Here is a 24,036-nt window from a genome sequence, read left to right as displayed (position 1 = left end):
CCAGAACTGTGAGAAAATAAATTTCTGTTGTTTAAGCTACCCAATCTGTGATATTTTGTTATGGCAGACTATTATGTACCATAGTAAACTAATACACACCTCTTAGATCAACAACATATGTTTAAATTATCAAAATACTCTCATGACTAATTTATGCCAAGTTCGGACTAGAATACAGATCAAAACTTATTAGGAAAATAAAAATGGGTCAGTGATAGTAAACTGGCAAGAATACCAGCAGCCATTCAAACTGGAAATCATACAGTAAAGAAGAGCAAAAAAGTTGGCCCATATGCAGAGACCAAGTTTCAAAAAGCCAGACTCATAAGACAGGCATGAGAGCAATGTCAGACGCCTTAGAAGAAAGACAACTCAAAAGAGAAAGCAAGAAGACTTGTCTATAAAGTTCAATTCTAACCACATAACTTTAAAAGTCCAAAAGAAGAGGGCTTCCCTGGTGGCACAGTGGTTGAGAGTCTGCCTGCCGATGCAGGGGACACGGGTTCGCACCCCGGTCCGGGAAGATCCCACATGCCGCGGAGCGGCTAGGCCCGTGAGCCATGGCCGCTGAGCCTGCGCGTCTGGAGCCTGTGCTCCGCAACGGGAGAGGCCACAACAGTGAGAGGCCCGCGTACCACACACACACACAAAAAAGTCCAGAAGAAGAGAAAGGATAGGTACCAAAGAAAACAGTGGCTGCATAGGGAGTTATCTAACTAACTTGGATTTTAAAAGGACACTTGTAGAAATAAGAGAAGCAGTCTATCATCCAGTCAGAAAGACTGAAGACAGAGGATGATGATACATGCAAAAAATACTAGGGAAAAAAAAACTTCCTAGAAGAATAAGCTTCAAGCTTTGAGCTGATGATAGAATATAAATAAATGACAAAATCAGCAGCATAGAAAGACTCAATTCTTATTTACTTTCATCAAGAAAATTTTCAATCCTTTCACAAGACAGGTGATGCTATAAAGATATTATCTAGCTACTTTGAGACAGAATGGTATAGGAAAAAGAGCACAGATATCAGAGTCAAATTGTACCTGGGTTAAATCCCAGTATTGTCACTTATTGGAAAGGCAGTAGTGCATATTGTTAAATAATTGATAACCATTACTACAGAAAAACCCTGAGTGTTTTAATTGACATGGGCAAAAATTTGCTGACCAACAAAGAAGATCTAAAACTACTAAAGGAGAAAAAAGAAAGCATGACATGATATATAATATAATGCCACATTAGCAGAAGAATGTCCAAATCAACAGAAATAAATATGAACAGAAGTCAGAAGACATAGGAAAAACCTATGTTTGCTTCTGGTTGTTACCTTTCATGAACAGCAGAAAAGGGTGACCAAGATGGTGATCTATATCATATATGTCATATAATGAAAACTAGAAATATTTAGCCAGGACAGTGACTGAGGGTTTGTACTTTCACATGAAGAAAAAGAACCTATGAAAAAGTAAAGGGTAGGTATATTTTCTTCAAGATGAGGAAGAACTTTACAACATTTAGAACTGTTCAGAGAATGAACTGACATACAGTGATGTTCTCATCAACAGGGGCTAATGATAACCCATAGGGAATTTAAAGATTCAGGAATTCATGTTTCTGGAAGGAATTTTATCATTGTTATACAATAATACTAGAATACTTCTAGGCTCATGTAAATTAACTCAAAGAAACTTTTTTTTTTTTTTTTTTTTTTTTTTTGTGGTATGCGGGCCTCTCACTGTTGTGGCCTCCCCCGTTGCGGAGCACAGGCTCCGGACGCGCAGGCTCCGGACGCGCAGGCTCAGCGGCCATGGCTCACGGGCCCAGCCGCTCCGCGGCATATGGGATCCTCCCAGACCGGGGCACGAACCCGTATCCCCTGCATCGGCAGGCGGACTCTCAACCACTTGCGCCACCAGGGAGGCCCCTCAAAGAAACTTTTAAAAATTACATTTAAAATTAACAAAAGAAAATTTACTTGTATTATTAGAAAAACAAAACAAAATAAAACCACCAAAACAAAAAGGAAAATTCTAACACAGAATACTTCTAAATCCTGGCCAATGGTTCACAGTAACTAGGCTTTGTTAGTTCTATGATGACAAAAATCTATCACTATGTATAAACCGTCACATTGATTTACTTTTCTACTTATCAAAGTGACAAACTTACATTGTAATAAGAAATTTATCATATATATAATAATCCCAAGAAAGAACATAAGAGTAGGCAACAGTGATAACAAAATCTACATACAATGAATGATAATAACATTATCATTAATGTATGAAAATTTCTCAAAATGCTTTTCCACCTGTTTGCCATCTAATCTGAAAACAACTCTGAGGCAGACAAAGCAGTTAGTATTAGTCCCATTTTACTGTCTTCCTGAGGCTAAGAGGGGCAAATGACTTTCCTCAGATCATTCAAGTTGGTCCAGAGTATGAAGTATGAATCTGGAGCATATGACTCCTGGTCAGTGTCCATTCTTTCTTTTTTTTTTGGCTGTGCCACATGGCTTGCGGGATCTTAGTACCCCGACCAGGGATTGAACCCGGGCCCATGGCAGTGAAAGTGCCAAGTCCTAACCACTGGACCGCCAGGGAATTCTCCATTCTTTCTTTAATAACTTTTGTTTTTTCTTCAATGAATAATACATTTTCATTGTACAAATGTTAGAATTCAGATAGATAAATCATCTCCCTAATTAGACAATGTATTAATATTAACAAGAAACTTTAACTTATCTTTGAAATGAAAAAAAATGGAAGTAAAAGAAATAATTCAAGTAAATGATAAGAAAAAATTTCTTTTACTTCCCATAATTCTAAGCTGAGAAAACAGAAGGCTAAGTGGATCAGTTAAGTAGAATAAATAATGTTTTCTTGACCGACCATTAAATATTTTACATTTCAATACTCTTAACACCAAAATGTAGACACATTCCCTTAAATAGGGCTCTAGCAATATTAGATTTCTCATCTTTACATGCTTAAACAACCTAAACTTCATTTTTAATGATATAATTAAAAGGTAAAACCATTACTTTGGGTGTGCTTCCTTTAATGAATTTTTTAATTGAAGACAACAAGCCGGTTTCATTCTTCGGTGGTTTTTCTCCTCCTGAAGGCAGGCTATCATCAACCTCTGAATATTTCCTCTTTGCTCTGGCAGTGCGTTGTGTTTGGATTTGATTTGATTGCTGAGAAGCTTTCCGTGTTCTCAGCCTCATCTTTTATGGGTGCCACATGTAAAACTATAAGAGAAAAATAATACAGGTTATTAAAATTAAACCTAGCATACCCATATATGCCCAGCTTATATAATAAAAATATCTTGATTAAAAAGAGGTCTATAAGGGATTGAAATAAGAAACTGACATTTTATTTATTTATTTATTTTGGCCATACCACACATGACTTGCAGGATCTTAGTTCCCCAACCAGGGGTTAAACCTGGGCCCTCAGCAGTGAGAGCGCGGAGTCCTAACCATTGGGCCACCAGGGAATTCCCAAGAAACTAACCTTTTAATTGAAATGTGTAGTGCTTTGAATTTTATTACATTCTCCCAAATAACCTTCCCACAACTTCTGAAATATATCCTATGATCTAATAGAGCATGCATGTTCCTTCCAGAGCACTATGCTGCCTCCACCCATGCTGACATTATCATTCACTTAATCACTCACTCATTCATTCAACAAGTATTTATTGGGCACTTACCACATTCTAGGCACTGGGCTAGGTAAGTGCCTAGTAAAACAAGATAGAGAAGGTTTTTACCCTCTGGAGCTTACAATGTAGTGGAAAAAACCCTTAGTCAATGAATGAATTAATTCCATGAGCACAATTCTAAATATCAACAAGTATACAAGTGTCAATATAACAAGAATGACTGGATCATTTTGTGGTATTTGATGTTACCATATGTAATGATCTTTTTTTTTAAGTGTTCAATTCAGTGACATTTATTACATTTGCGGTGTTGTCCAACCATCACCATTATCTATTTTCAGAACATTTTCAATCACCCCCAGAGGAGACCCCATACCTATTGGCAGTCACTCCCCATTTCCCCCTGCCCTTAGCCGTAAGCAACCACTAATCTCTTTTCTGTCTCTATGGATTTCCCAATTCTGGACACTTCATGTAAGTGGAATCACACAATATATGGTCCTGTATAACTGTTTCTTTCACTTAGGATAATGTTTTCAAGGTTCATCCATGTTGTAGCATGTATCAGTACATTATTCCCATTTACGGCTGAGTAATGTTCCACTGAATGGGTAAGACTACATTTTGTTTATCCATTCATCTACTGATGGACATCTATGTTGTTTCTACCTTTTGGTTAAGTGTGAATAGTGCTGGAGTGAACATTCATGTACAAGTTTCTTTTTGACCACCTGTTTTGAGTTCTATTGGGTAGGTAACCAGGAGTGGAATTGCTGGTTCATGTGGTGATTTAATGTTTAACATACTGAGGAACTGCTGTTTTCCACAGCAGCAGCACCATTTTATATTCCCACCAGCAATGTACAAGGTTTTCACTTTTTCCATATCCTCACCAACACTTGTTACTTGTTTATTTTTTTTATTATAGCCATTTTAGTGGGGGTGAAGTGGTATCTCATTGTGGCTTTGATTTGCATTTCCTAATGGCTAATGATGTTGAGCATCTTTTCCTGTGCCTGTTGGCCATTTGTTTGTAATGATCCTTTAAATGCCAAATTCACATCAGGAAGAAAATATGAGGCCATCGATTTGAACTCTCTCATTTCACTGATGAGAAAATTAATGGCTGGCAAAAATTGTCCCAAGACTTAGAAGTAGCTGAGAATATTCCCTGAATTATAATCTGTGAAATAGAATACAAAAACTACTACACTAATAATTAAGAGATGTTAATTAGGTCTAATCCTACTTCAATCATAGCTAAGCTATAGCCACTTAACTATTTTTTCACCTGTATAATGAATACATTATTCATCTTACCATCTTGACGCTCAAAATGAAAAAGGAATTAGAAAAGCTATAAAGTTCAGAGAAGAGTAAAACAACTCACAACAGTGAATGCATTAGCAAAAAAGTCTAACCAGTTAAGCACTCTAAACCCCTAAAGGTGAAGAAATTCTTGGCAAAGAGCAGGGTCTTCACAGACAAATTAGGAAGCTTAAGAAGTCGTGTCTTGGGCTTCCCTGGTGGCACAATGGTTAAGAATCTGCCTGCCAACGCAGGGGACATGGGTTCGAGCCTTGGTCCAGGAAGATCTCACATGCCATGGAGCAACTAAGCCTGTCACCACAACTACTGAGCCTGCGCTCTAGAGCCTGTGTGCCTAGAGCCCATGCTCCGCAACAAGAGAAGCCACCGTGAGAAGCCTGCGCACCTCAACGAAGAGTAGCCCCTGCTCGCCGCAACTAGAGAAAGCCCACGTGCAGCAATGAAGACCCAACAGAGCCAAAAACAAAAAACAAACATACAAAAAGTTGTGTCTTTGTAATGCAACACAACCGTCACAGAAAAAAAGTTAGGACCCCTCCCCCACCTCTTTTTTTTTTTTTTTTTGAGGTACGCGGGCCTCTCACCGTTGTAGCCTCTCCTGTTGCAGAGCGCAGGCTCCGGATGTGCAGGCTCAGCGGCCATGGCTCACAGGCCCAGCCGCTCTGCGGCATGTGGGATCTTCCTGGACCGGGGCACGAACCCGTGTCCCCTGCATTGGCAGGCGGACTCTCAATAACTGCGCCACCAGGGAAGCCCCCTCCCTTTTTTTTTTTTTTTTTGCCGTACGCGGGCCTCTCACTGTTGTGGCCTCTCCCGTTGCGGAGCACAGGCTCCGGATGCGCAGGCTCAGCGGCCATGGCTCACGGGCCCAGCCACTCCGCGGCATATGGGATCCTCCCAGACCGGGGCACGAACCCGTATCCCCTGCATCGGCAGGCAGACTCTCAACCACTGCGCCACCAGGGAGGCCCTACCCCCTCCCTTTTTTTAACATATAGAAACTAAACACACACACACACACACACACACACACACACACACACACACAATCTACTCCAACAAAAAAGTCCCAACCTCAAAGGCTTCACCAGAGGAGTCCTAAAATATCTTTCCAAACAACCATTTTTTGTTTGTTTGTTTGTTTGCGGTACGCGGGCCTCTCACTGTTGTGGCCTCTCCCGCCGCGGAGCACAGGCTCCAGACACGCAGGCTCAGCGGCCATGGCTCAGAGGCCCAGCCGCTCCGCGGCACGTGGGATCCTCCCAGACTGGGGCACGAACCCGTGTCCCCTGCATTGGCAGGCAGACTCTCAATCACTGCGCCACCAGGGAAGCCCAACCATTTGTTTTTCATCACCAAATAGTGCTCAGTTTTAAGTTGTCATCCCAAATAAAACAAATACTGCCTTTTCTCCTAAAGAGTCAATGTTAATTTCTAAAGGGATTTACTCAAAGCATGTATTATTTACTTAAATAACTCTATTTACAGTGTATAAATTTTGTCTTAATTCCTTTGTTCTTCAGCACAGCACTCCTTAAAAAGGAAAATTCCCATAAAGCAAATGCATAGGGGAATTTTTCAAAAAGAAAGTTATTTGTATTCGATTTCTGTAAAAATCTGTAAAAATTTTTAAAAAATATTTTCAAAAATACCTATGGGTGAACCTATCTTAAACCCAGAATCTTTACTGGAAATTTAAAAATTTTATGAAATAATATCTTCATGTAAAGTAGGTCTTAAAAGACTAAACACATATAGCTAGTTCAGTCCAAGGGGTTCAGCTCATTAAAATTTAAATATTTACTGGTCACCTGCTACCAGTATGGTAATAAAAGGATAAAAATGATACCTCTTCCCATGAGAATCAAAAAGTCTAACAGGTTAAGGATAGATACACATCATAGTGTATATATAAAATTCTAGATCACTCTTCATGGAGAGTGAAGATTTTAGGAAAGCTTAGGAGAAAGGTCCTTTGAACTTAAAAATAACCAGTCACTGGAAAGAAAGACAAGAGCATTTAAAGAAGGAGGCTGAAATGTAGAGGTTTTTAGTCCATTCCAATAATGAGTTGTAAAAGGTATACTTAATAGTTCTAAAAGGGCTGGAGCAGTCAAGCCCTCATGAACTTTTGAAACTGACCATCAAGACTAAAATCTTACGAAGTATGTTCTTTGACCACAATTATAAATCAAAAACAAAAGAAATCTTAAATAGTACCATATACTTGAAATTTTTTAAATTTATAGGTAAATCATGAGTCAAAAAAGAATTCACAAGGGAAATACAAAATATTTTGAAATGAAAATTAACAAAAACAGAGCACATCAAAATTTCTGGGATGCAATAAGCAGCACTTAGAGGGAAATTATAAACATACACGTACCTAACAATAGAGTCCCCAAATATATAAAGTTAAAATTGTCAATCTAGGGCTTCCCTGCTGGCGCACTGGTTGAGAGTCCACCTGCCGATGCAGGGGACGCGGGTTCATGTTCCGGTCCGGGAAGATCCCACATGACGCGCTCGGAGCGGCTGGGCCCGTGAGCCATGGCCGCTGAGCCTGCGCGTCCGGAGCCTGTGCTCCGCAACGGGAGAGGCCACAACAGTGAGAGGCCCACGTACCGCAAAAAAAAAAAAAAAAAAAAAAATGTCAATCTAAGTGAAAAACAGGCAATTCAACAAGAGTTAGAGGCTTTAATACTCTACTTTCAAAAATGGATAGAATAACTAGACAAAAGATCAATAAGGAAACAGAAGACCTGAACAATTCTCGAGACCTGAGAGTCATATACATAGAACACTCCATCCAACAACAGAATACACATTCTTCTCAACTTACAAATGGAATATTCTCCATGAAAGACTACATGTTAAGACACAAAACAAGTCTCACCTTTAAAAGAACTGAAATCGGTCCTCCCTGGTGGCACAGTGGTTAAGAATCCGCCTGCCAATGCAGGGGATGTGGGTTCAAGCCTCGGTCCGGGAAGATCCCACATGCTGCAGAGCAACTAAGCCCATGTGCCACAACTACTGAGCCTGCACTCTAGAGCCCGCGTGCTACAACTACTGAAGACCGTGCGCCTAGAGCCCGTGCTCTGCAACAAGAGAAGCCACCAGGATGAGAAGCCCGCACACCACAACGAAGAGTAGCCCCCAGTCGCTGCAACTAGGGAAAGCCTGCACACAGCAATGAAGACCCAACACAGCCAAAAATAAAATAAATAAATTTATAAAATAAATAACTGAAATCATACAAGTATATGATCTCCAACCACACATATACAATGGAATATTACTCAGCCATAAAAAGAAATGAAATTGAGCTATTTGTAATGAGGTGGATGGACCTAGAGTCTGTCATACAGAGTGAAGTAAGTCAGAAAGAGAAAGACAAATACTGTATGCTGACACATATATATGGAATTTAAGAAAAAAAAATGTCATGAAGAACATAGGGGTAAGACAGGAATAAAGACACAGACCTACTAGAGAATGGACTTGAGGATATGGGGAGGGGGAAGGGTAAGCTGTGACAAAGTGAAAGAGCGGCATGGACATATATACACTACCAAATGTAAGCTAGATAGCTAGTGGGAAGCAGCCGCATAGCACAGGGAGATCAGCTCGGTGCTTTGTGACTGCCTGGAGGGGTGGGAGGGAGACGCAAAAGGGAGGGGATATGGGAACATATGTATATGTATAACTGATTAAATTTGTTATAAAGCAAAAAATAAAAAAATAAAGTAAAAAAAAATGTTCCAATGAGTGATCTGAAGCACATAGAGACCAAAATAAATAAATAAATAAATAAATAAATAAATAAATTAAATAACTGAAATCATACAAGTATATGATCTCCAACCACACTGGAATTAAATTAGAAATCACAAGAAAAGGAAGTTGAGAAATTAACAAATGTGCAAAAATTAAACAACAAACTCCTAAATAAACACTGTGTCAAAGAAGAAATCACAAGGGGAACTAGAAAATACTTCACAATGAATGAAAACAAAAACACAACACACCAAAACTCATAGCATGCTCCTAAAAGCAGTGCTCAGAGGACAACTTATAGCTGTGAATGTTAATATTTTTAAAAAGACCTCAAATCAATAAAAAAAGCCTTCTAGCTTAAAAAACTAGAAAGAGAAAAGCAAACTAAATCTAAAGCAAGCAGAAGAAAGAAAATAATAAAGAAATAGAACAGAAATAAATCAAACAGATACTTTTTTAAAAAACAATGAAGCCTAAAGTTGGTTCTTTGAAAAGAGCAGCAAAATTGACAAATCTTTAGAACTAGACAAGAAAAAAAGAGAAGACTCAACCTACTAAAATCATCAATGAAAGGAGTGACATTAATATCAACTTCACAGAAATAAAATGGATTATGAGAAAATACTATGAAAAACTGTACCCCAACAAATTAGATAACCTAGATTCAATGGACACATTTTTAAGAAGACACAACTAAAATGACTCAAGAAAAAACATAAAGACTCCTAACAAGTAAAGAGATTTAATTAATAATAAAAATTACTTGCCACAAAGAAAAGTCCAGGACCAGGTGGCTTCACTGGTAAATTTTACATAATGTTTAAAGAAGAAGTAACACCAATCTTTCTCAAATTCTTCCAAAAAATTGAGGAACACCTCCCAACTCAATTTATAAGACCAGCATTACCCTGATACCAAAGTCAAACAAAGACACTACAAGAAAACTACACATCAATATCCCTTAGGAACATAGACAGAAATATCCTCAACAAAATACTAGCAAACCAAACCCAGCAACTTAATAGAAGGATTACACACCATGACCAAGTGGTATTTCTCTCAGGAATACAAGGGTGGTTTAATATGAAAACTAATCAATCTAATACACCATATTAAAAGAATAAAGGAAAAACTCCACACAATCATCTCAGTTGATACAGAAAAAGTATCTGACCAAACCCAACATCCTTTTACAATAAAAATACTCAACAAGGGGCTTCCCTGGTGGCGCAGCGGTTGAGAGTCCGCCTGCCGATGCAGGGGACACGGGTTCGTGCCCCAGTCCAGGGGGATCCCACATGCCGCGGAGCGGCTGGGCCCATGAGCCATGGCCGCTGAGCCTGCGTGTCCGGAGCCTGTGCTCCGCAGCAGGAGAGGCCGCAACAGTGAGAGGCCCGTGTACTGCAAAAAAAACCCCACAAAAACTCAACAAACCAGTAGAAGGGAATTCTTACCCAATAAAAGACATCTACAAAAGCCCCAGAGCTAACATCATACTTCATAGTGAAAAGCTAAATGCCTTCCTCCTACAATCAAAAATAAGACAAGGATGTCTACACTCACTACTTCTACTCAACATTTTGCTGGAGGTTCTAGTCAATTAAGCAAGAAAAAGAAATAAAAGAAACCCATGTCAGAAAGGAAAAATAAAACTATTTCCTTGTAGATGACATGCTCTTATACAAAGAATAACTATAAAAGCAATAACATAAAAGGAAAAACTGAATAAATTTGGCTTCATAAAAATTAAAAATTTTCACGGGCCTCCCTGGTGGCGCAGTGGTTGAGAGTCCGCCTGCCGATGCAGGGGATACGGGTTCGTGCCCCGATCTGGGAGGATCCCATATGCCGCGGAGCGGCTGGGCCCGTGAGCCATGGCCGCTGGGCCTGCGCGTCCGGAGCCTGTGCTCCGCAACGGGAAAGGCCACAACAGTGAGAGGCCTGCATACCGCAAAAAGAAAAAAAAAAAAAAAAAAATTAAAAATTTTCTGTTCACCAAAAGACATCAGTAAAAAAAAATCAAAAGGCAAGCAACAAACTGATGCAATATTCATAAAACATGTATCTTGTAAAGCACTTGTATGCAGAATACAAAGAAATCCTAAAACATAACGAAGACAAACAAACCAATAGAAAAAAGTGAGCAAAAGATGTGAGAAGATACTTCATAACAGCTAGATAACTTGCCACAAGCATATGAAATGATACTCAATATTATTTATCATCAGAAGTGTAAGTTAGAAACATAATAGCATACTAATCCGCATGTACTTGAATCGTAAAAAGTATTGTAAAAAGACTGACAACAATAAATGGTAACAAGGATGTAGAACAATGAGGACTCTCATATTTTGCTGATGGGAATGTAATTTTGGTAAAAGTTGAGCAATTTCTAATAAACAACACATAGCCCTCTGATCCAATAATTTCACTTCTAAGTTTTTAAGCAAGAGAAATATAAACATGCCCACAAGGTACTTTTACCAAAACGTTCCTGGTAGCTTTGTTTACAATAGCCCCAAACTGGGAGCAATGAAAATGCTCAGCAACAGAAAGATGAATATTGTGGGTTTTGCTTTGTTTTTTACAGTGGAATAATAATCAGAAACAGAAAGCAACAATTACTAATATCATCAACAAGAAGAAAGAATCTCACAGACACTGAGCAATGGCAGACACAAAAGAGTATGTATTTGGTGATGCCATTAAAAAGGCAGAGGCAAAAATAATCTAAGGAGAAAAAAAAATCAGAATAAAAGTTGCCTTGAGGAAAGGAAATGTCCTATATTGTGATACGGGTGTAGATTTGTCAAAACTTACAGCTAAGATCTATGTATTTCAAAGTATATAAAATTTACCTAAATAAACACCTGTAAAAAGTTCTTATGAATAACAACCAACCAGGTAGGTAGGAGTGGGTGGAGGTATAGATCAAAGAAGAGACAAAATGTTAATAACTACTAAAACTGAGTGATGGTTATATGGAGATTCATGATACCATTGTTTACTTTGTGCATATGTTTGATATTTTCCATTAAAAAATAAGAACAAAAATCCTGACTATGACAGCTACTGACAGGGTTCAATGAGGAAACTGCCGAATAAAGTCAAAACAGAGTAGGACAGAATCAAATGAGAAAAGCAAAAAGAATACTAGAAAAAGAGGGAAAGAAGAACATAAACTAAGCAATCTCAGAGAGCAGTCCTCCATATTTTCAAACACTGTAAGCAAACAACAGAAAGTTCCACTTAAGCCAAAACCTATCTTTAACCAAAGCTCCTTCTAAAAGTTTAGGAAAACAAATTTCACATTAAACAGTAACAGAAATCAGACCAGAGCCCATATAGCTATCATAAGAAGAAGAAAAAAAAAGAGAAGCAGAATAAAATCCCTAATTTCCTACAAACAATAAAATTACAAAAAGTAACCCCATAAAAACAGATCACAACTATAAACCACTTCCAAGGAAAGGTTAAAACCACTAATATAAGAACAAATTTAACTGGAATTTAGGGGGGTGGGGATGAAGTGACAGAAGTCAGAAAAAAATTAAAAAGTAAAAAAAAAAATTATCTCAAAAATGAAGACTAAAGAAAAAAGAACAAAGAAGTAAATGAACACAACAGATAGAAAAAAGAAGACATATTTCTAAACATTAAAAAAATGCAGATTCAAGAAAAACTGATCAAATATTGAAGAGAGTCAAAGATTAGACACTCAAAAGTACAAGAAAACTTTCCAGAAACAGAAGTTTGAAACCATGTATTGAAAGACACAGACATGACAATAGCAACCCAGAAAGACAAATACCAAGACAGTCTAGTATGAGCTACTAGAACTTTAAATTACTGAATTTTAAGAAATGGGGGGAAAATTCTTCAGACATATAGGCAAGATAGACATAGGCAAACTTTTTCTTACAGAATCAGAGAGTAAATATTTTAGGCTTACAAACCATAGGGTGAAAGTTATATGAAATTCAAATATCAATGTCCAGTGTCCACAGCCATGCTCACTGGCTTCCATATTGTCTACGGCACTGCACAGCATAAGCAGCCAAAGACAATATGTAAATGAACAGACATAGCTGTGTACAAAAACAAAAATGAAAAACGAAAAAAGGTTTATAAGCACAGGCAGTTAGCCCATGGGCAGTAGTTTGCAGACCCCTGATTTAGGCATGCACTAAGTGACTTTATAATGGACAGAAACATATTTAAAATAAAATAATCAAGGAAAGAACATGTAAACCGGCCTTCCCTGGTGGCGCACTGGTTAAGAATCTGCCTGCCAATGCAGGGGACATGGGTTCGATCCCTGGTCCGGGAAGATCCCACATGCTGTGGAGCAACTAAGCCCGTGAGCCACAACTACTGAGCCTGAGCCCTAGAGCCTGTGAGCCACAAGTACTGAGCCCACGTGCCACAAGTACTGAAGCCCATGCGCCTAGAGCCCACAACAAGAGAAGTCACCGCAATGAGAAGCCCACGCACAGCCCCCCTCGCCACAACTAGAGAAAGGCTACGTGCAGCAACGAAGACCCAATGCAGCCAAAAGTAAATAAATAAATTTATAACAGCAACAAAAAAGATAACCTGATCAGCCTCATATTTTAAAAAATTTTAAGTTGCAGGAAAAGTCTCCAACATAGACAATTCCAGACCCAGATGACTTCACTGGAGAATCCTACCAAACATCTTAATAAAAAACAAAACAAACAACAAACTCTTCCAGAAAACAGAAGGGAACACTTCCCAACTTATTTTATGAGGCCAGCATTACCTGACCAAAACCAAAAACAATACATATCAATTGGGCCAAGTACTGATCAGAAATTGCCTACATAATATCTGCAATAGTCTAATTTTATTACTTAAACATAAAATATAAAAGGAAGAGTTTTACACATACATATACAGCCTCATCTTGGTAACTCTACTATTTATGTTAGAAATTAACCATCCTCTAATTTCTTTAGAGCTCCATTACTAGATAAATTCTTTTCTATTACCAGTAAAAATAGAATAATACAAGTAAAGATTGGGAAATGAGTACATTAGGGAAATAAATCTACTACTAATGAATGAAGTAGATACAATTTAAGTAGATTACATCACAAAACAAACATAGCAATGGGTGCAACAACATTTTAAGCTTAAGAACTCATGACATTGGGGGGAGAGTATATAATGTAAACCATTTCCACTTTTTCAACATTTGAACCAGATCTCATCTCAGGAATAGAAAAAGCTGATTGTTCAGCAATCTAAAACCAAGCAATTAAGTTTGCTTTCTATGTATCTGCAGCCCAGCTAAAAAGATTGGAGGTGGGGGCCTCTTCCAAATTGCAACATTAATTCTTCTAGCTTCTGTATCATCTATAAATTTCAGACTCTCATCCAACAGCTTTCTCAACACTTTCACTCTGCACCTCAAATTCAACTTACCAAAGGCTGAATTCACCTTTCCTATGCCACCCCTATTCCCAAACCTGCTCTTCCTTTTGTATATTTCCTGCTGTATTCTTTTTTAGTTCCCTGAGCAGGGATGGAACCCGAGCCTCCTGCATTGGAATTGTGGAGTCTTAACCACTGGACCGCCAGGGTAATCCCCCTACTATATTCTTTTTTTTTTTTTTTTTTGGTTGCCCTGGGTCTTCGTTGCTGCACGCAGGCTTTCTCTAGCTGCGGTGAACATGGGGCTACTCTTCGTTGCGGTGTGCGGGCTTCTCATTGCGGGGGCTTCTCTCTGTGGCTCTAGGTGTGTGGGCTTCAGTAGTTGTGGCACGCAGGCTCAGTAGTTGAGGCTCGTGGGCTCTAGAGTGCAGGCTCAGCAGCTGTGGCACACAGGCTTAGTTGCTCTGCGGCATGTGGGATTTTCCCGGACGAGGGCTCGAACCCATGTCCCCTGCATTGGCAGGCGGATTCTTAACCACTGTGCCACCAGGGAAGCCACCCCCTACTATATTCTTAATCACAAGTAATCTGCCTAATCAATGAAGCCAGAAACCATCCTAAACACCTAGTCATTCTTCCCCTCCCTTGTCCCCTACAGTCAATCACCAAATCCTCATGATTCTACCTCTAAAATATTTCTCAGTCTGCCCCCTTTAAATCCATCCTCTGCACTCTACAAATCTGCCTGTTCCATCCCACGAACTTCCTTCAAAATAAAGACTAAACTCTAGCAATATATATAAAACCCTCCAAGATCTACCTCTCCAAGTCTTTTTTCACTGCTATTTGCTGCCTCACTCTTTGCACTCCAGTAATAATAGTTTCTTGCCCACACTGTGCTGTATCATGCTTCTGCTTTTCTCTATACCTCAAACATTCCTTCCTTTCAACTAATTCTTATCCTCATCATTTAAAGCTCAGCCCAAGTATCATGCACCCCAATAAAGTAACCACCCCCACATGCCCATGCCTGTGTAAACTGGTGATTATCTCTCCTTAGCTCTTAACAAATCGTACTGAAATAATCTATTTATATATCTTTAACTGCACTAAACTGAAAGAGTGTTTAAGGCAGAGAACTTATCTGTAACTCCAACAACCCGGTACACATGAAAGCTCAACCTTTGTTGAACCGAACTATAATTTTTCTCATATCCCTCAAAGAGACAAGAGAATAGGGAAAAAAATATGTCACTGAAACACAAAATCCTCACTGCAGTAATCAATTCTTGCTCACAAAAAGAGCAAGAATAAAACTAAAAATATTCCTTCCTCATAAGATTTCCTTCCTTTTCACAAAATCCCTGACCCCAAGCAATATTTGATGCCAACAATTACGGCTGCAAATTGTCTTGTGCTAACAAGATTATAATAATGATACAAGCAGAAACTCAGTTGATAATTCGCTGTTGAGGTCTTGAGTACACTATTTTCTATCAAAACAACAAAACAGCACATTATATATGAAGGATTCTTAACAAATTATCTAGGACTAATCTAATGTGCATTCTTTCAAACAAATTTTTGCTGAATAAAAGAGAGAAAAGGGAAACAAAAGTGGCAAAAAGATATGAATAAGAAAATTGTAAAAAGATCACAAATCAAACTTTAAAGGCAACAAAGTCTGGGTTTCCCCATAAAATTTAGGTATATATAAGTTATAAATTGCCTATATAAAGAAAATATGCATGCAAAGTTCTGGAGTAGGCTCCTGAGGGAGTTACTAGAGGAAGAGCCCCTGGACTGGGAGGTATCAGTCCTGAATCTATCACTAGTTAGCTGTAACACTGATTAGACACTAATTAAGTCATGCAATCATTCTAGCATTTCATTTCCTCAACAGCAAAAGAAGTTATTGGACATCAGATCTATGCATTTTACTACATGTAAATTTTACCTAAAAAAAGAGCTGTCAAAACAGGAGATGAGTCATTAATTAATCTGAGCTGTTTTCATCCTTCTATCACATACAACTTACCTAGAAGCACCCTAATTAAAACCAACACTTACTACATGTTAAAAAGTCTTCAGATGGTTCATCATTAAGGAAACAAAGACTAGATGACCCTTTTAGTCTCCTCTAGCTCTAAATTTCTGAGTTTGTTAATTTATACTCTATTACAAATGGTATCACTACTCAATTTACACTCATGAAAGAAAAAGCTAAAAATCACTGCCTTAGTTGACACCAAATGACAAAAGTATCAGTATCTGTTTCACTATCTATATTTCCAGTTGAATAATCTGAAATCAACAGCTTCAGATACTACAACTGTCCACTTTTACTCCCTTCCTTTACTACCTTCCCAAGCCCTTCATTAAATGACTTTACAGAAAGAAAAGATTTCTTGGTCCCTCCCACTTATCACCTAATAAAAGTCAAAAGTCAACTAGGGCAGGAGGATTAAGTAGAGGAGGATTATATAAAGCATCAACTCCAAGACAGGGAGATTCTTTTCCTTGAACCCTGCCCAACAAAGTACGTGATAAAGTGGTCTTTTTAGGTTATTATTATGTGATACATAACTTTCTCTCCTTTTTTAAACTAGATAATGGAATTCTTCAAAAACTACCAAATATAAACATAATCAAAAATATTTGAAAAAAAAAAACAGCTGCTGAGTTGGGTTGATAAAATTATGGCTCTTTTTCCTCTTAAAGTTTTCTTCAATGAACAACAACCAAAAAAAAAAGTTTTTTCTAAAACCATGATCAATTAATTTTCTCTGGGTTTTTAGATTATTGATGACTAAATGCTCAATGAAAATATGAAATGATTTTTTAAAGATGGCATTATTCAGTTTGTTGATCACTGAAAATACAGCCACTCACATACATGTTTTAAAATACTATTATCAGGACCCCAACTTAAAACTTTACATGTACTCAGCAGAAATACCATTAGGGCAAAATCAATACTTGTTATGTACCAAATGAGACAGTATGTACTTCTGCTGAGGACAGACTTGTATTTCTCTCACCTAAGCTTTAAGGCAACAGTAATTTGGAGATTGTTCTAATTTTAACTAACTGCAGTAAGTATAATTTACACATCTTGTAAAAAGAAGCATTCTATTACACAGCATGAAAGAAATTCATACGAATAAAACTTTATAACAAAATGTGCTATTTTAGAAAAAATATAGTTATGAATTCATAAGAACTGAGTACTATAATATTCATTAGAAACTTGTCAAAAGCACATGGGAGGGCTTCCCTGGTGGCGCAGTGGTTAAGAATCCACCTGCTAATGCAGGAGACACGGGTTCGAGCCCTGGTCCAGCAAGATCCCACACGCCGCGGAGCAACTCAGCCTGTTCGCCACAACTACTGAGCCTGCGCTCTAGAGCCCGTGAGCCACAACTACTGAAGCCCGTGAGCCTACAGCCCGTGCTCCACAACAAGAGAAGCCACCGCGATGAGAAGCCCACGCACCACAGTGAAGGGTAGCCCCCGCTCGCCGCAACTAGAGAAAGCCCACGCAATGCAACAAAGACCCAATGCAACCAAAAAGAAATAATAAATAAAAATTTAAAAATCATATTAAAATGTTATTAATGAGATTTAAAAAAAAAGCACATGGGAAACCTGTCACTCCAGTGTATCACTTTTCATCATATTACTATCCTTTCTATGGAATATATTCCAATATATGCAATTTTTAAAATTTACAGGAGTTACCTGTATACATGCAAGTTACAATGTACTTATTGGATACATTAAAGAAATTTTGAATAATAAAAAAGTGAAGTTAATTTTGGCAGAATTTTCCTAAGAATGCTTTTTATTTAAGTAGTTCTCACCAAAATTGGGCAAGTGGAGAGATATAACTACTCCTTCAGTAAAAGCTTCTATTTAAAGAAAATTAATTTTATATTCAACTTACTCTCAGGCCAGTAGAAATATGAAACTCTCAGAACACATTAATTTGATAATAAGAAAAGAATCAATGAGATGTTGGCAAAAATAGTTATTGATTAAAAATCTTTGAGTACCTGAAATAATTTCCTACTATTCTTATTAATACTACCTACCAAAGAAAAACTAATCACTATGATTGAGATAAACCAAAGACAAAAAGTTTTAAGAAGAGTTTTAAGAATTTTTATCTAAATTACTAGTCAAAGATGAGGTAAGATCATAATTCTCTAACAGAAGTGCCCTCTTGTTTGCTACTACTAAAAAAGTAAAATAAAATAAAGTAAAATGGTATATTATCAATGAGGGAAAAATGCATGATAGTTTGAAATGTGATTGTATTTTTCAAATAATTTTTATCAGTACATCAGAAAATTAAAGGACTTTACTGTATAATTATCTTATTTAACAAAATACACTAAAGCAGGTACTTGTAAAGTCAGTGAGAAGTTAATCAATTTCAACTCAATAGAATAATCATATATATTGGGGGAATATCAGGAAGAAAGCAATTATTACTGAAACAAATAATCATAGTTGTTCTCAACTGAAAAGATAATTATTGGTTCTGTATATTTTTCTTTAACAAATAATATACTCTTCTTTTAATAAAATATATTTTGAATTCCTACTTAAACATTATTTTAACTGGTCAACATGAGAAACTTAAAATATCATGTCATGATGCTAACAGATTCTTAATATCCCTTTCTTATTTATTTTTAGCAATGACTCTGCCTTTTTAGTTTCCAATTTCTCCATATAGAAGTATTTAGTCCAAAGAAAGAAAACATTCTTCCTAAACTATATATAAGCCACTATTACTAAGTATAATCCCAATTATTTCTGAAGTATTCAAGTGCCTTCTATTAGTACAATTTTATGTTTCTTTAATCAAAGTAATAAACACATTTCCTTGTCCTAAAATTATTATAGCTATTATGGAAACCTGACTGCTAGAACCCCAAGTCAAAGCACAGTTGATGATTCATGTTTAATCTAGATAAACTTCCTTTTCTATAATTTCTCTAAATGAACACAGGAGAGCCTATGATTACCATAAAACCTGGGGTCCCTAATATAGTTAACTGGCCTACTGTGACCTTATATTAAAGTTAAAAGACTTTTTATGTAAATATTTTACAACACTTTTTTTTTCAATGGCATTTTAGTGTTTTCCTTCACTCTTTTCTAAAAATACCATACTAAATGGGGACCTGCAGATGAGGTAAATAAACAAAAGGGCAAGCCAAAGCTATAAACCACGTTTGTCCTTAAGGTCCTACAATTCTTTTTGGGACCACACTTAGCCTCACTCCTCATTACTGTCAGTCAGAGTCACAAGATTCCCAAAGGACCCCAAGAGGCCCAAGCTTCTCACTATAACTCTACTCCCACCATGCCTGTGTCCTTCAGACAATGTTCCTACATGCCACACCTCTCCTGATCACAGCCAATGCAAAGAAGCTTACTTCTGTTGTTCCACTGTCTCTGAACCCTCACCTGTTTGTGGTATCAGCAAATTTATTTGATAAACTAATCTGTGCTAATATTGCCAATAAAAGGCAATAGTTTAAAGCTTTTCTTCCAGAGAATTTGTAATTTTAAACGAAACATTTTAGAAAGAATTCCATAACACAAAGCAGAGACACAAATAAAGTTTGGCATTGGCAATTCTCAGATTATACCACACAGTCAACCACTTAGTCCACCTATTTGTAATGTAGATCCAATTATAATTTAATACAATTTAAATTAAAAATTAATGTAGTCATAAACCAGTAGTGAATATATGTCTGGTTTAGATATATGTCTCATTGCAAATGTAAAGTGGAAACTAAAAGTTGTATGGTTTTATCTTAAGTCTCATCTCTGTTAAATCTTCTCATCTTCAAAGTAGAGCAAATGACCCCTGTAGCCAATCCAGTTAAAATGGTCAGGTAACCTACCCAGAAGAATTACTTAGAGAATATCATATATGAGGTCTTCTTAGAACATTTGGTATTTATGACTTAGTGTCTTTTCTACTTTATGCTTTCACAACAACTCGGTAAATTACAAACTTACATATTGTTTATTCAGACAAACCACTTTTTCTTTATCGCATTAATCCAAAAATCCCCTATGAATGAGATAAATTTATACCATTTTATTCAATCTGCAATTAATCCTATAGTTACAAGTCTAGAGTCTAGAACATCCTTTCTGAACAACAGAGCCAAGGTTTTTTTAAAATCCGAATTGGATGGATTCTGCTATATAATAATCTTGTGAAGAATCCTCTTGACCAGAAATCTCAAACATCGGATCAGCTAGATGAATTTCGCAAAGATAAAACACCCCTAATTCTTAATTTCTTAACAGTGAGAAAAGAATAACCTTACTAGCTCAACTGAAATGTCCAAGAGACACTACGTAGAATATTATAAAACCCACTAATTCTATTTGTTTTTTCTATGCAATCCTATTTAGAACTTCTGTACAGCTACAAGTCCACAAAGGTTAAGGACTATACCACTTAGAGCTTTCACAGCCTTTCAACGTATACTGGGAGGAATATTAAAAGAATCAAATGAATGAGGAATTAAAACGATTTGGAAGAGTTCTTGAAGACAAAGTCTACAAACAGTGCTCATTCAGCTATCCGTAAAACAAATTTTATTTAAAACATTAATGCTTCATAAACTACCCAAAAAGATCATTAAAGTATAGATAAAACCTACACTAGACCAATAATTTATTTTACATCCTTTTAAGTCACATATTTGGCCCTATTTTTTAAACAAACTGACTCAGCAAGTATCTAGTATGCCCTCACCTCCACTTCCTACCCCCTGTTCTTTTGGTTTTGAAGATAAGTATGAAGTTCAACTCAATCCTAAAAGACTGCTTCACCTAAGAGCTACACTTTGCCTTGACTTTCTTTATGACCTTGGGGGGGGGGAATCTACTAAATGACAATTGTAATGTTTGTGTGTTCCTGTTTATTAGTGACATTTAATCCTAATATGCAAACAATAGTGAAGTCTTTTAAACTGAACCTAGAGAGCTGAAAGCCTTTGAGTTACAAACATCAAATGACGTGTAATGTGAACCACATTTTCAAAACTTAATTTGACTAGTTTAAAAGAAAAAACAACTACAAAGGCCCCAAATTCAACAAGATTGAAAAACAAATTCTGAAAAACACCAACAGTCTCCCTATTACTTCTCTTTATGGACAACTGGTCTGCAAGGTGGAAAAGAACAAGAAGGAGGAATAAAAGTAGCTTTAGCCATTTCCTTGCTTTTATAAGGATAACAGCTGGACAACAAACGAAAACTTAAAACTTGGCAAAGAATGGGGAGACAGTATATAAAGAAATCTACAACCTGAAAATTACGAAGATAAATCTATCTTTTAAGTCACTAATTGTATACCTATGTTAGGCAGTAATCTTGGTATTGTCTTATTAGCATTGGAAAGGTAAATCCCTGCCTTGGAGGAACATCTACTAAGTACATTTCATTTCAGGATCTTAGTGCAGTTTACGAGCAGTATCTCTGTAGGTTTCCCTAAGGTACTCTGAAGTGCTTAACATCCTTCACACCTCCAGCCCCCACTAAAGTGAGAAGTAAATAAAGACGATTTACTTATACAATTATTTACCATGGAATTCTAGTAAAGAATACAAAAATAAGCATCTATACAGGCATTTGATACCCAAAGAAAGTGTAGAATACGAAGTACAGTAAGATTCACCCTTAACTGACCACTACAGAAACCAGAGGCCTTCCACATGGGCTGTTCTTTACCACCACTCTTAATTTGAAAAAGTTAACAATGTCAACTCAACATTTTAACAGTAGACAAACAGAACTTAGTGAAATCTCTTCTTCCAGGTCCTCAAAAGGTATTTATAAAAACTGAGATAGAGCAACGCCCTCCCCCCGCAAAAGCACCCTACTAGAAAGAATGAAATACCTAAAACGTCAGACGGGTCAAGGTTAGAAAAGCTGATCTAACCCAATTACCGGGAGGGACCACAGGTTTTGGGACTACGGACGTGAGATCGGGATGGGGGTGGGTAGCAAAGTGAAATCTAACCCCAGAAATCACAACACAGGCCGCAGCCTGAGAGCCGAAGCTGGCGGGAAGTGAGCTCCCTTTCTGTTCCCAGGGGAAAGTCCAGAGAAGAGCGGCTCCACACAGCGGACGTACGAGGCGCCAACACTGAATGCCTACCAAGGCGCCGCAGCCGCTGGAGAACCCGGTTAAGAAGGGGAGGAGATCCCAGCAGACGGCCCTGGAAGAGGAGGACTAAGACTGGGAGCAGCGGCAGCGTCTGGACGAGTGGGATTACCTAATTGTGACGACAGAGAAGTCTCCTCAGGCTCCGGCGATGGTCCCGACTGCGCAACGCGTGGTGTCTTTCCCGCTTAGCCCGCAGCAGCAACAGAACCAGCTCCTTCAGCCAGTCGCCATTTCCCGCCTACCGACCTGCTGCACCGCACGGACGGAGACCCGGATGGAAAGCGGCCTCTCCGCGCAGGCGCTTTGACTTTCTCCTCCCCCTCCCGCCACAATTCCGCGAGGTGGGAGGGAAGGAATGCGGGCAGCCCCAGCGGCCAAAAAAAAAAAAAAAAAGCCACTTCCCCCCGCAAAAAAAAGCCAAAAAAACAACTTTACTTCCGTGAAAAGCGTTAGAGTTCCTGCCGCCGGAAGAAACTCAGGAGCTCGAATTCCTGACAAAAGCAGAACACAGGGCCCTGGGACGGGATGGAGTAACAAGGACAAAATCTATCAGGCTATGGCAGTGCCTGGGGATGTTTGGACTTTAGGGGCCTCCGTAGCTCTGTGTAGTGGTCGCAAGGGGAGTAGGGAGTAAAGTGTTGGGAGTGGAGAGGCGGGGACCTGAAGGATGGTTTTTTCCTCCCGCTGCTAACGGAACTGTTTAGGCAGAGCTGGGAGGGGGAGCGCGCCCTCGCCCCGGAGGCGGGGCTTAGGAACGCCTCGCGCAACCTGGCGGCCAGGGTTTAGTAACCCGGGCTCGCCAAGTGGGTGGAGCCGAGTGGGACCGGGTGGTACTAATGGCTTGGCGCGCAGGAGGAGGTAGTGTGTAGACAGTGCTGCCAGAGGCCAGGTTAAGACGAATCTTTCGTCTTTCCTGGGATCCTGGTGGCCCCTGAAGATCCTCTTTCCACCTCGCTACCTAGAGGGCATAGCAGTTGCTCGTGGGTCATAGAGACCCACGCCACGCGTGTCGGCGGTGGTTCTGCTAAGTCAGATCATTCAGATAAATGGGTTCCTACCTGCAGGCCTGGTCTAAGGGCTGCCAACCTCACGAGGTGAAAATGTATCAATCCGGAGCGTCCAGTCCTAGCTGAATGGCAGAAAACCAAGCGTAGTGATTGGAAGAGCATTATCTGTCTACTAAAACTCCGGACCACTCTGGTTATTCAATCAAGAAATATTTATTGTAAAACCATAATGTGTTAGAACCATACTACATGCACGGTATATAACAGTGAACAAGGCAGACACAGACACTGCCTTCCCAGAGTTCACAGTTTATTGAAGAAGACAGACAAGTAAACAGGATTTAAATACCGTGTGATAAAATGACTACAAGAAGGAGTTCTTGACAGGCCTTTGTAAGAGCACAGGAGGTCTGGAAAGGCTTTCATGAGATGACATCTAAGTGAGACAAAGAGTTGGTGTTACAAAGGAAGAGTGTCTAGGTAAAGGAAACAAGAGATGGAAAAGTCCAAATATGAGATTGCGTTGAGCATTTGGGGAAGTTGTTCTGCGCACCGGGGTTGGAGAAGTTGAGGGGAAGACAGTGGAGAGAGATGAGGCTGAGAGGTAGGCAGAGAACCTTGTGAATCTGGTTGTTG

At 38.5% G+C, this 24,036-nt stretch overlaps 1 protein-coding gene across 2 annotated transcripts in view; it reads right to left on the bottom strand.

Annotated features, from left to right (window-relative positions):
• The window catches only part of CTDSPL2 (CTD small phosphatase like 2), a 73,722-nt gene extending 51,029 nt beyond the window's left edge, over window positions 1-22,693 (bottom strand). For both annotated transcript variants that reach the window (XM_060096761.1, XM_060096762.1), the window contains exons 1-2: window positions 22,503-22,693; window positions 3,047-3,256 (exon numbers count right to left, since the gene is read on the bottom strand). In XM_060096761.1, the coding sequence (XP_059952744.1) occupies window positions 3,047-3,232 (186 nt within the window). In that variant the 5' untranslated portion in view covers window positions 3,233-3,256; window positions 22,503-22,693. The remainder of the gene's footprint in view (window positions 1-3,046; window positions 3,257-22,502) is intronic.
• Between the last annotated feature and the right edge of the window lie 1,343 nt (window positions 22,694-24,036).

Source organism: Mesoplodon densirostris, chromosome 4, assembly GCF_025265405.1.
Source record: "Mesoplodon densirostris isolate mMesDen1 chromosome 4, mMesDen1 primary haplotype, whole genome shotgun sequence".
In the NCBI taxonomy this organism is placed as follows: domain Eukaryota; kingdom Metazoa; phylum Chordata; class Mammalia; order Artiodactyla; family Ziphiidae; genus Mesoplodon; species Mesoplodon densirostris.
Note: the sequence above shows the minus strand (reverse complement) of the source record. Positions and strands in the feature narration are given on the sequence as shown.